The sequence below is a fragment of the Cervus elaphus genome, chromosome 15, assembly GCF_910594005.1.
Source record: "Cervus elaphus chromosome 15, mCerEla1.1, whole genome shotgun sequence".
NCBI classification, from domain to species: Eukaryota; Metazoa; Chordata; class Mammalia; order Artiodactyla; family Cervidae; genus Cervus; species Cervus elaphus.
In genome coordinates this window covers 27,382,370-27,396,097 of record NC_057829.1, presented here as the reverse complement: position 1 = coordinate 27,396,097, position 13,728 = coordinate 27,382,370, and the positions used below count along the sequence as shown (strand labels likewise).

Here is a 13,728-nt window from a genome sequence, read left to right as displayed (position 1 = left end):
CATCCCTGCCCTGCACACTGGGTTGACTGGTCAAGCAACTTTGCTGGTAGAACCAGTAGGGGGAGCTCCAGGGCCTGTGACATTTGGGGGACTCTGGGAAGGAATCTTGAGAGGCCGTGCAGGCCATGTGGCCAAGCAGACAATGTTTAAACCCTCATAGTTGGAAATGTAGTCCTATAAAAGCTCACCAAGAAAGAAAAGCCAAAACCCATCTTCTATTACCCTAAATATGAAATAGTTGCTGCTACTGAATAACAATAGCCAAGAAGAATAGAAACTACATGCTAAGTAGATTATATACCAGGCACTGTATTAGACACTTCATTCCCTTTTATATTTTCAGTTATTTCAGTTCAACAGACTCAGACAGGTTAAGTAACTTGCCCTGAGTCACACAGCTGATAAGTGTGTGGCCAGGACTCAACTCAAGTCATTTTGACTTGATCTGTCTTGATCTGAGGCCCTAACCTCAGCCCAGTTGCTGACTTGCTAAGTCACCTCAAATAAGTTATCTCCTCTTTTGGAGTCTCGACTTCCTCTTCTGTGAGAGTAAATTCTCTGCTCTGGACTGGAGAAGTGGCTGTCCTTGGGTTAGATCTCCCTTGGTCTGTCTGGGATGATGTGAACGATGCAATTGTAATGCAGTCCCCCCATTACAAGCCCAGTGCCTGCTCCTGCCCTCCAGAGACAGATGCTGAGCCTTCAAGGAGAAGGAAGAGCTGGTTGTCCTAAAGAGGCCTCGGGGGCAGCCAGGGAGATGGAAGAGAGGCTTTGAGGATGGGTCATGGCTGCAGCAAGGGAAGGGAGAGTCTGGAGGCAGGAGGAGCTGTGTCCCTCCAAACCACAGTGGAGATAGCCTCCCAGCCTCCAAGATGATGGGGCCCACAGCCCAGGCTCAGGGACCACCCTAGAAAGTGGTGAGAGCTCTCATCTAGGGACCGGCACAGGCATCAGGCAGACAGGGCCAGAGCGAGAGGCCCATCAGGAAGGCCCTTGACCTCTGGCGTTGGAGATGCCAGTGGTTATGATTTGCTCTTACCAGGCTTCTGTGGGCAGCTGGCTTTGTCCAGTCTGGCACCTGCCCTTCCTGTCCCACACCTGTGGCTGCAGCCCTGCCTCTGTCACAGATGCCCCCATAGAGCCCACCCTGGACCCCATGGCTGGGGAAAGGGGATGGCAGTGGGCACATCTGGCAGGCAGGCACCTGGCCAGGTTTCCAGATGTCACTCTGGCACCTACAGGTCTCAGCAACTTGTTCCCAGGGGAGCTGCATGTTTTCCCACCCACCACCCACCCAGCAGAGGCTGGGGACCCACATGCTCCCTGCGATACCACATGGGAGAATCTCCTTGGGGAGATGCCCAGCGGCCAAGGGCACAGTGACAGCCCTGAGAGGGACTTGTGCATCAGGTGGAGGAGCCACCAAGACCTAAGGGAGTTAGATCTAGGGCCCCTCCTGTTCCACTGCTTCAAGGCCTGATCGCTGGAAGATTAATGGCAATTTAAGCACATTCACCATCCCAGCTTGAGCCCAGGCCTCTCGACAGGCCCGGCCACCCAGATTTGTGCCTATGCCTGGCTCTGCTCTCTTCGCCACTGGCCCAGCCCAAAGCCATTTTCACTGTAGATGGGAAATATCCCACAGGGACAAGTTCACAGTGAAAAAGAGAGCAAGCATCTGTGCATTTCTGGACCCCAGTGTAAGCAAATGGAGAGTGGTGGGAGGGGCACCATCTTAAGTGAGTGTGCAAGGGTGTGTGGAAGGATACAGATGTGCCCCAAAAGTGGATTCCGGTCTTTCAAGTCCCCTTGATCCCAGAAGTCAGTTTCACAAATAGCAGCACACATGTCCTCCCAGGCAACCAACACTTAACCAGGGGAGAAGGCAAGAACATGAGTATCATCTGCAGTGGCTTCCCCAGGGTCCCTGGACCAGGTATGAAAGAAAAAGTTTGCATTTCTTGGTTTGGGGGGCCACTCTGGATCTTGTCCAATCCTGGGGGTACCTCATATTTCAAACTGGCCCCTGGCCCCAATGCAGTGAGTCTTCCCCTGGGATCTGAGCTCCATGATCTGCCAAGTAGAGCCCACAGAGCTACTGGCAGCCCCCCTGCAGTGACACGGGGCCAGGTGGTGGATGCTGTGGGTCAGGCTAAAGAGTCCCAGAGGCTCAAGAGGGACTCAGGTGATTTGTTTAACAGTTGGCCTAAGCTTTGTAAACAGAAGTCTAAGGACCAACAGGCCAGCTCTCGCCTAGCTGCCAGCTAAAGGCTCTAGCTGCGCCTGGAGGCTGTGGCCAAGAGCAGGGAAGAGGGGCGTACAAGGAGAGAACCCTACTGAGGCCACGGCCTGCCTGTCCTCCAGCCCCTCCTCAACGGCTGGTGACAGAGGCCAAGCAGCTATGACGTTCTGGAAATTTGGAGACTCCTGACCATGGGGCACTGGACAACCCAGGCTTGGGTTCTTGCTGCCCAGCACCCATCGGTTTGTGTCTCAACGGTGTCAGCTATAAAATAGGATAATTATTCCTCTTGAACTTCCCTCTCCTGACTAATTCATCTTGAAATTCCCAGGACCCAAGCATAGTGCTTGGCACAGATGGGTGTTCCATTCTGTGTAAGTATTACCGCTCTAGGGCAGTGGCCAGGATGCCCGGACTCTCTGACTCCTGCATGCTGGGTGGTGTCAGGACACAGCTGGGCTGACACCTCTGTCTTGTGTCTCAGAGCGAGATGACATCCTGCACTAGGCATGACCCATGGGGTTACCAGTGCAGGTGCTGGAGTCTGTGAGCAAGTCACTGAATTGCTCCTGTGCTTCGATTTCCTCATCTGTAAAATGGGTAACTTAATATTTATGCCAGAGCATTGTTGTAAGGTTTAAAGGAGACAATCCATTCGAGTGCTCCCCACGGCACCAGGGACATAGCACGGACCCTCAGGAACATCAGCTGTTGTTATCATTATTATGATCATCAGCAACACCATTATAAGCCTTGCCTAGCAGGAAAGGAGGCTGACATCCTGTGCCCTCTCTGAGTGAAGGAGGAGGCTGACATCTGGCTGCCTGGGCCGCCGGCGCAGGAACTCACCGTGGCGTTGACGGTGAGCTGGTAGGCCTGCGTGGTTTCGTAGTCCAGCTCCCGGATCACTGTGACGATGCCGCGTGCGCTGTCGATGGCAAAGAACTGGGAGGGGGGCTGGAAGGAGTAGAGGACGCTGCCGCCTGCACCCAGGTCAGGGTCCGTGGCGTTCACAATGAAAATGGGCGTCCCCACCGGTGTGTTCTGGGGGTGAAACAAAGCAAATAAAAGGGTGAGCTGGAGCTCGGAGCAGCTGCCTCCATCAGTGACTATTCCCCCAAAGCCCATTAACCACGTCCCTCCAGCCAACCAGACCTGCGGCTTTGTCATTTTTATTCTAAAAGGGTTCACAGGAATTTAAAATGCTATATCTATTTTTTTTCTCCATTTTTTGATGGCCTCCTGGTGACTGTAATAGCACCAGTTCCAAAGATGATCTGCTTATCCTGAAGTTCCGGATGAGGGCCTTTTGGTCCCCAAACCCCTGCTTCTTGGCAGTTCTGCTTTCTGTGTTAGGTGCCCCTTGGCTGCCCAAGCCTCAGGCACGGGCTGCTCTGGAGGGCAGCCAGGAGACTGTGTGTTGGGAGGTTCCAAGGACAGGGAGCTGGGAGATGTGTGATATGGGGAGGTGGCATAGTTTCTGGGGTGGGGCTGGCCCACAGAGATTTCCTGGCTTGCCTAGGGGTGGGGCATCCACATAACATCCTTGGGCCATGGCAGCCTGTAACCAGAGAGGCCCACAAAGCCTGCTCAAATGTCACCACCTCCGGGGAGCCTTCCATGATGCCCTTTGCTACACACTGTGTATATAGATAGACCCCTGCCCCTTTCTGATTTGGGGTTTCTGGTTAAATGTAACTTCCTCATGGAAGCCTTCCAAACCCTTAAGGCAGGTCAGCTCCTACCATGCTCCCAACCCCTGCCACTATTATATTCAGGGTCCCGTAGCACCCTGGAATGTTTCATCACCCACAGTTCCTTTGTAATTCCCCAGTCAGTACCTGTCTCTCATTGCACATGTGCTCCATAGAAGCCATAGAGCTCTATCTGCCTGGCCCAGGAGGTGCCTGCCACATGGCAGGTGTCCAGTAAGCATCCTTTATGAAGACATGAACGAATCTCTATGACAGCATCTTAGCACATTGTATTCTAAGTATCTATTTGCATCCTCTGCCCAACTGTCAGCTCTCATCACGGTCGTGCCCACCACAATGCTTGGCAGGTAAGCCACATCTGCAAAATTCTGTGTGAGTAAATTTACTCCTGACTCAGTGAGCTCTGGACACGTCAGAAGATAGGCCACCTAAGGAGGCTCTGCCCAGAGGCAGAAGAAACAATCCCTGCTCCCGCTCACTGACTGCTGTGCCACATCTGTGCTGTGAGCTGCACCCATCAGCTCTGTAACAAGTAGCTTTCCAGGTGCTTGCTATGATCCCTCTTTCAAAAAGGAAGCCAAGGCTCAGACAGGTTAAGTAACTCACCCAAGTCACACAGCTAGGCAGTGGCAAAGAAGACCCTAAATTCAGGTATAGTTCATTCTAAGCCTATCTCTTAGCTCTTTTCTAAACACTTCTGTAAACCTTGATGGCAGTTTTTTTCCCTGTCTTCCACACAGTGCTGAGGTCACCTGCCAGCGTGGTACCCTCTAGCCCGGAGTGTGGGATTGACCTGAAAGTTCCCTGAGGGCTGAGACAACATTCCTGTGTGATCTTTTTACACTGGGACGACAACTGAGTACCTTCTGACACCTGCAGGGCTCCTCCCAGGGAAGGCATCACACAGCTGCCCATCTCTGTGCTGCTGCCCATGACCTGAGAAGCTTCTCTCTTTGAAGACCAGTCTCAGGCACACTGGAAGCCCTTCCCCAGGGCTGTCTGCTGGAGGCACGTGTGTTCGCTGTAAGATCTCTAATCGGGCTGGAAAGGGCCTCCAGAGGACAAAGCCACCGAGTTGCCATTGTTTCTCTCTGAGTGTGCTGCCCGTCCCCCATCACCAGGCAAGTGTCCACCTGAATGGACAGGCTTACATCCTATCCTTTTCCAACCCACGCTGAAGACAGGGGCAGACAGGTAAGACCCCTCTCCTCCATCCAATCCCTGACACTCCATGCCCCTCTGCATAGGACACAAGTCTCATGGTCTGGTCTTGTCTTCTCGTTCTTTATTTCCTGGCAGGTATCATATCCTAGCCTTTTGGCTAAGATCATGTGCAATATCTTTTCTTATCAGTTTACTATTTCCTGGCAGGTAGAGCTATTTGTACTTCTCCAAATCAGCACACTCCCTTACAGTTCTGAGTTCCTGGACCTGCTTTGCCTTTGCGAGGTCTGCCCTACCCAGCTCAGTGGCTTGCAAAACAGATGCTCTCATTCTCTCCAAAAGAGGGAAAGTGTTCAAGTGTACAAAGGGGCAGAGGGGACAAGTGCTAGATTTCAGGGATGAACAGACTTCTGTTGGAACCCAAGTCTTACTGTGTGTCTTTGGGCTAGTTACTTCATCTCTCTGATCCTTAATCCCCTTTCTGTGCATCAAAGTTAATAATATTTCATACAGTTAATGTGAAGAGTACACGAGCTCCTGAGTATAAACTTCCCAGCATATATTAAGTGCTTAGAAGATAGCAGTTGTGATTTTATTGTCTGAATGCCTTCTAGAGGGTGGCAGACAAGAACATCTTCAAGGGTAGGGCAGAGAGGCATAAAGAAGCACCATGACTACTAATGATACTGCACTGGACATTCCCTGTCTGCAGTCCCCAGACCCACCGAGTGCCCTTCTCTGCCATGACCCACCCCTGCCCGCCTCCCCAGTCCAGGCTGGCCTCTGCACTGCATTCCCAGGCTGCCAATGGGAGGCGCTGGTATGAGCTCAGAGTTTGGGGAGGAGGAAGGAGGAGAAAGGCTTTGAGGTATTACTTTCCCAGTCCCTCCAGCTCCACCCCAGCAGCCCCTCTTCTCCAGCCCCAGATTTCAGTGGCTCCAGCCCTTCCACTTGCCCCTCCAGTCCTAGAGTAGAAAGAACTTCCCTGTGTTGCTAGTCCTTGGAGCCTCAACATCCCTTAGTGTCGCTCTAGCCCTGCACCCTCTCTGGAAGCTGTCTCTTCAGTGAAATGCCTTTATTGGAACTATCCGAGATGAACTGTTTCCTGGGGGACCCTGACAGATACAGGCACTCTGCAAAGGATCTACCTCAAGCCACACGTTCAAAGCCCCAGAAACTGAACTCCCCAGGCGCTGGGCTCAGCAATGCCAGCCTCCATCCCAACATGCCAACCACAGGAGACTGGTCTGGAGGAGATCTTTATGAGGTTCTCAGCTAACCTACAGCTCTTTCTCTCTCTCTTCCCTCCTCCCCCTCTCTACATCCAACATACACATCGCAGGAGTGCCAGTGTCAGCCCCAAGCTCCAAAGCAAAGCATGCCATTGCAGCCTGTAGCTCTTGCCACAGAGGGATAGACATGTTCTGATTTCAGGGCGGCCAGCCCCCAGTGAGGCAGCTGGACAGCACTTCAGAGCACACCCCACATAGAGCCAGTGCCCAGAGGAGAGACGGCTCCCACGAGAATGTCAGCTCTCCAGCCCCATGCCTCGGGGAGGAAAGGACATTTCACTCATCCATACTGCATAGTCTGGGGCGAAGGCTCTCTGAGCATCTGATCAGAGGATTTAAGAGCAAGCTCCAAGAAGACAGGAAAAGGGGGAAAGGAAGGGATGGTCCTGTGTCTGACCTTCTTGGATTATGTTTCATGCCCTGCAGTGAAAACCCATTTAACTTCTGCATAACTTAGAAAAGGTTTTAAATAGGCCTGACAAGGAGCCGTTCATATACTTAGAAGGGACAGGCCACTGGAGGGGAAAGAATGCTGACCTCCTGCATTTCCAATCCTGGGTGCCAAGCTCTACCAGGGAAATGGGGGGAAGGGGACTCTCACCAGCACATACACTGGGGGATTCTTGGAGCACCCAGCTACTGGTTCACAGAAACATCAGATACGTTCACAGGTTGATACTCAACGCAAGCAGATTTCCTCCATGGGGCCAGGCACACCTGGATTTTCAAGTACACCACAGGCAGTATACACTTGGTGCTCGGAGTGTGGGCTCTGAGCCAGACCTCCTAAGTTTGAGTCCCAGCCTTTTCACTTGTTGGTTGGAGACCTCGGACATGTGCTGTTAAATTTATTATTTTGGTCTCAGTTTCCCTATGTAAAGGAAAATGTAAAAGTGGAGCTGTTAACACTACCTATATGTCCTGGGGTAGTGAGAAACTTTTATATGACCTAAGGTGTGGGGAAAAAACCTCTCACTGAGCCAGGCACATGGCAATACTGAGCGATACTCATAAATGGTCACTGCCATTATTATGGTGGTAATAAAGTACCATCACAGGTGGCATGAGATGAGCCTATTTAAAGTGGTGTGGGGGGATTAGAAACAGGGTAAACAGCTGATCTGTTCATCACAAATTTAGACAAATGGGTAGACCAGAATTCAGGAAGAGAACACCTCTGTTGACGGGTTCACGGCTGCTGCAGGCAGGATGGGAGAACCTCTGAAGACCCTCCAGGGTGGGTTTGGAGAATGTAGATGAGGGGTGGGATCTGAGGGAGAGGTGGGAGGGGTTCCTGGAGGCCAAGGAGCTCCTGAGCACGGAGGCCAGGCCTGACCACGCACCACTCAGGGAGAAGATGGCTTGAACGTAGAAGCTAGAAGGCACCTTGGAGATTATCCAGCCTAGTTTCCCCATTTTTTAGATGGGAAAAGTGAGAGGACGCACTTCCAAGCTTTCTGTCTCACACATGCTTAATGGCAGAGCTGTGACTGGAAATCAGCTGTCTTAACTCAAGTGCTTTACTTACCCTACCCAGAGACACTACCCACTGCGTCCTGGCCCATCCTCCTTCCAAACAGAGATGCTCTTTTTACCGAAGGGATGGATCTAGGCAGTCGTGTTAGTGCCAAGTGACTTCAGACCCAGGCCACATGCGATTGGTCTGGGGTAAATACCTGACTCAAGCGGGCCAGTCAGATGGGTCCTTGTAAATTAAAGCAACTTTTCATGGGAGCTTGAAAAAAAGATTCCTGCTACCTGGTTGGGGTAGAGTGGGTACCATGACAGGCTCAAAGTCACAGAGAAGCCACAGAAACAGAGTTGCAGAGGAAGCCCGTCTGCAGTGAGAATGGGGCACTGGTGAAGCAGAAAAGCAGAGACGAGGGCTGTGAGGGCCTCCCCGGCCCCAGCCTTCACAGAACCTGTCTGGCCCTCCCCTCCTGTCCTTGGCTGTGGTCTTGAGACACAGTCCATGCTGTTCTTTCTGTGAGTACCACTTGCTCATTCCAGCTCCTTGCCAACCTGGTCCGCTCAGGATGCATCCAGTCATGGGCAAGGCCTCCTCACTGCAAACCTCACCCCAGGTTCACCCTGCCTCTTGCCTGCTAGGATCTGGCCCTTTCACGCTCACAGCTGGGCCACAGAAAGCAAAGCTCATGACTGCTGAAGACACAAGAGGTAACATGGGGAGAGGAGAGAGGCCTGGATGAATGAATGTCATCTCAGTCTTCTTTTCAAGTGTCCCCAGACACTCCTTTTAACATGCAAAGGCACTCAGGTCATTGTAAAGATCAGCGAGCATGTGGGGTGGGAGGGGTAGGTCTGGGAGAGCTTGACCATGGGGCTGACACAATCAGCCAGGACAGGCCTGGAGAAGAGATGCCCAGATAGCCAGCTTCTGCCTGCCTGGAGTCAGGGGGTCAGGGGGACAGTGCCTCTATAGCATCTGGCCTTAGGGTTCAGGGTCTGAACCATCTGCCAGGTGGGCCAGGGCCGTGAAAAAGTAGGGCCAAATGGCCCATTTCGGCTGGAGGTGGGGCAGCCCCATTCTAGGGCAACTTCTCCCCACATACTCATTGTGGGAAGTGGCTCCGGGTCCACCTCTGTGCTGGAAAGGAGCAGGTCTCTGGAGTAAAGGCTTCACAGGATGTGATATCTCCTGTTCCTGAGACAGGCCTCTTAGCCTACTGCTCTGTCTCAGCTCGGCTTCCAGAGCCCCTTCCTCCATGGCACCCCTGTCCAGCCCCTCCTCTCCTTCACAGCTTCTGGGACATCTCCTCAAGTCCACTGCCCATGCCTCCTGGGTGCCCGGGAGTGTGGTGAGGCATGGTCCCCGGCAAATCTCCTGCCCTACCAGACCATCCCTCTCGGTGAGGGGCCGGCTCCATGCAGGTCACAGGCCGGGCATGCCCTGGACTCTTTCCACTCCCCATTTAAGCTCCGCATCACTCCTGATGGACCTGCTGTAAACGGGCCACCCTGCGCAATTCAGAGGCAAATAAATCTTTTTGCTACTCCCGGGGTGACAAGGGAATAGACTCTGGCAAAGTTCTACTGTTCCAGGGATCTTGTTCATTAATAATAATGATAAATAGCTCACTTCTCACATGCGGTGTGAGCCGCGTTACTCTGGGTTTCTACAGAGGTGGCCGGGGGTGCTCACTGGAACGGGTGAGGGGTGCAGGGGCAGCGAGGGAGGAAGAGGGCCAGACAGGCAGCATGGAGGGTGAAACAAACAGAGATGGAGAGAGTGTAAATAAAGGGGAAAGGAAGAAAGGGAGAAGGCGAAAGGAAGACCAAGGGGGATGTGAAAGGGGCAGAACTGGGGGCCAAAGGGGGTTGGGGACAAGGCGGGAGAGAGTCTGTGAGAGCAGACAGAGGGAAGAAAGTTGGGAAGAAAGGAGAGAACTTAAAGGAGCAAAAGAGACATTCTAGAGGGAAAGTTGTGAACAAAAGACAAGACGTAAAAAAATTCAAAGCAGCAAGAGAAAGATCAGAGAGAGAAAAAAGCCCGCCATACCCTCTCATCTTCGTGGTGAACCCCCCTTCTCCGCCCATGAGATTTATTCTGTCCTGGACCAAACCGCAAAACAAGCCCAACCGTTTCCACCATAGGTGCCATCTCTAAAGGCGTTATTAATATTTATGGAATGCTTGCTAGATGCTGCCACAGTCTTTAATATCTTATTATAAAGCCTGTTATAAAATGCATTAGTAATAAATTCTTGACGGAGTTCTGACAAGGTGCCAGTGCCTTGGTGGATCCGAGCGGTGAACGGACCCTCCTGGACTGAGCTTGTGGCTCAGAGGTTGGGCTGCTGGCCCCTGAGGAGGGGCAGGGCAGGGAGGGGACTCAACCCTTCACCTGTCAGCATTTTCACAAATTTTATCTCATTACTTCCTTTTCCCAGATGGGGAAATGGAACCTCAGAGAAATGAAGCTACTGGCCCAAAGTCACACAGCTTTAAGTGATGAGGAGGATTTAAAATCAGGTCACCTCTGTGTCCCCAGACCTTGGGGACCCTGGACATGAGGATAGAGAGTGAGCTCAGGGTCCCTGCTCAAGAAGAACTGGTTCATTTCCTCTGTAGAAGGGCTGGGGGTGATGTGGCCCAAAGATGGTAGATTCAAGTTGTCTGGGTTAGGGAAGAGAGGGTTGGTAGAGAGTTTTAGCTCAAAAAGAATTTCAGAAGGAAGAAGGGCCTCAAAATTTGCACACTTTCACTGGGGATAAGGAAATGGGCTCCCACTGTGACTAGAATAATTAAAGTTATAAGTAAAGATGTTTCTGATGGGGGTGGCAGGGGTAGGTGCCAGGCAAAGTGGAGGTGCCCATGTCTTGGTTTCCACTGATGCCAAAGTGGTGCTTTTTCACTTGTGACTCTGGAGCCAGGGCCTACTGGGGAGCTTGGGGATGGTATGAAGTTTGGGAGGCTTTTGGCATTCCAGCTTATAGGGGAGAAGAAATGAGGTCTGTGGGAGATACAAGCTGTATTTATTTCTCAAATAAGCAAGAAGGCACGTGTGGGCAGCAGATGAGAGCAAGGTCTGAGAAGAGGCCTGGTGCAAGGGGGAGAACCAGGAGAGGCAGGTGCCCACTGGGCCTCCGTGGGTGTTTCAGGTGCCCTTGTTCTGGTCAGGGAGAGGGCACACGGTGTGTACAGACACCCACACATGTACCCATACCCACACATGTGCACACATGCTCCAGCACCTCTCTCTGCAGAGCAGTCTGGAAGAGATCATGTTACAACATCCCTTCTGTCGACCAGTGTCTGTTCTCTCTCAGATGATGGGCACTGGACTCTAAAAGGTGTTAGATCTGCCCCGAGGGCCAGGCTTACTGTCAGGTGGAGGTGCCAGCTCTGTGGGCAGAATGAGCCTCAAAGGGCTGGGCCCCCAGTCCCACATACCCTAATATGGCTCAAGCACTTTCTCTGGACTGAGCTGGACTCCTCAGCTGTTTCATTCTCTATGGAGCAAGCTCAGTGTTCTCCTATCTCCAAAAGCCTGCTCCTTTCTCAGTCTCTGGCTCCATACTGTCTATTCTGAATTCTGGGAAGACCTGCATCAAAGTGCTTACCTAACTTCCACCCGCAGTGGATGAACCTAACATGAATCCCTGAGTTCTGCTAGTGTCTTCACCTGCTGGATGTGCCCCTCTCTCTGGCCTCCCAATCCTCATCAATCACCAGGGCCTGTCAAGTCTTCCTTCAACATTTCTCAAATCCTTCCCTTTCTCTCTGCGATTTACCTTAGCCACCTCTGAAGTCCTAGCACTGTCATTTGCACATAGAAGGCATTCAAGAAATGTTTTAATAAAATTGGGACTTGCTGTTAAACATGGCAGATTGAACATACCCACTGATTTCCGTTTTTGTCCCAATCCCTCACCAAAATGACAATATGGAAGTTTAAAATGCATACATCCATTAGGGCAAAAAGAACAGGAAAGGAGGTGACAACGGATGAGAGGTGTCAACAAAATCCTGGAAACAGACGCAACTGGAAACTGCCTTAGAAGAGAAGGGAAAGCTGAAACTTTGGCTAGCATCTCAGAATCTCAGGAAAACTCAGGAAGTGGAGACACAAAGTGATGCTCAAAACAGGAAGACTTGCTGCAAATCTTTAAGAAGAGTGGTAAGACTCCCAGATGCCTTCCCCAACTCTTGCAGAAAATAGGAGGTTTGCTTTCTGGAGGGGCTGAGGTAGTCAGGCTCTGGACTCAGACTGGAAGAGGCACTGAAAACTGGGAGGTTAAGTGAAAAGCTGCATCTCTCCTCATTCCCATCTCCAATCAGGCCTCTTATAATCACTCGGCCTTGTGAAGGCTGACAGCCAGGCAGGACATAGGGAAAACTGGCCCAAGAGAAAAAATATTAACATGTTGAATTTCCCCACCACCACACACACACAAATCCAGGTCCTCACCTAATTATCAAGTCCACTGGTTAAGAAGCAGCACCCTCCTTCTTGTGCTGTGCTTAGTCACTAAGTCATGTCTGATTCTTTGATCCCATGGACTGTAACCTGCCAGGTTCCTCTGTCCATGGGATTTCCCAGGAAAGAATACTGGAGTGGTTAGCCATTCCCTTCTCCAGGGGATCTTTCCAACCCAGTGATGGAAACCAGGTCTCCCGCATTGCAGGCAGATTCTTTACCATCTGAGCCACCACGGAAGCCCAAGAATACTGGGGTGGGTAGCCTATCCTTTCTCCAGGGGATCATCCTGACCCAGGAAACAAACCGGGGTCTCTGCATTGCAGGTGCATTCTTACCCGCTGAGCTTCCAGGGAAGCCCACCCTCCTTCCTACCCTGTCCTAATAGGCCTAGTGAGCTTCCAGGCAGGTAAATGTGAACTCACTCTTAAATATGAACAGATAATTAAAGGTCACTAAACATTTGAGAAGAGCTTCTAATGTGAAAGACAGAGAGGAAAATAGTAAGAAAAAAAAGGGGTAACAACAATACATATCTTTAACATGCTTAAAGAGACAAGTCAATCCTAAAGGAGATCAGTCCTGAATATTCATTGGAAGGACTGAGGCTGAAGCTCCAGTATTTTGGCCACGTGATGTGAAGAACTGACTCATTGGAAAAGACTCTGATTCTGGGAAAGACTGAAGGCAGGAAAAGGGGACGACAGAGGACAAGATGGTTAGATGGCATCACCAACTCAATGAACATGAATTTTAGCAAGCTTTGGTAGTTGGTGATGGATAGAGAAGCCTGGCATGCTGCAGTCCATGGGGTCGCGCGGGGTTGGACAAGACTGAGTGACTGAACTGAACTGAGAGAGATAACACAAGACAGCATTTTTGAAATAAATAATCTTTCAAGAAGAAGAAAGAGCTAGTAGATAGTAAAAGCTCAACAGAAGAGTTGGAAGATAAAGAAATTTCTCCAAACCTAGGACAAAACTTAAAAGAGACTTAAACAGGGGAGGAAAGTACGAAAATTAAGTAGTTTAGAAAATTCAACCCCCAACTAACAGGGATTCCAGAGAGAAAACAGAGCAAATAAAGGGGAGGAAATTATCCAAGAAGTAAAATAAGAAAACTCCCAGAACTGAAGGTCATGCTTCCAAATGGAAAGAGATATTATCTGTTCAGAAGAAAGTTCCACACTGAAGCATAAAATGATGAAATTTCAAAACACTGAGTATTTAAAAAAAAATCCTAGAGACTTTCAAAGAGAAAACAAAAGGCCACAATCAAAGGTCAAGAATCAAAATGGCACCAAAGTTCTTAATAGCCAGAACACAAAGGAAAAACGACTTCACAGTATGAGGAAAACTACTTTTATTCTAGTTC

General features: G+C 50.7%; 1 protein-coding gene across 8 annotated transcripts in view; it reads right to left on the bottom strand.

The window, feature by feature from the left end:
- CDH23 (cadherin related 23) overlaps positions 1-13,728 on the bottom strand; it is a 433,102-nt gene that overhangs the window by 252,396 nt on the left and 166,978 nt on the right. For all 8 annotated transcript variants that reach the window (XR_006345354.1, XM_043925746.1, XM_043925738.1 and 5 more), the window contains exon 7: positions 3,092-3,286. Coding sequence is in view for 7 of the 8 variants with exons in the window: in XM_043925746.1 (XP_043781681.1) it covers positions 3,092-3,286 (195 nt within the window). In the remaining variant the exon portion in view is untranslated. The remainder of the gene's footprint in view (positions 1-3,091; positions 3,287-13,728) is intronic.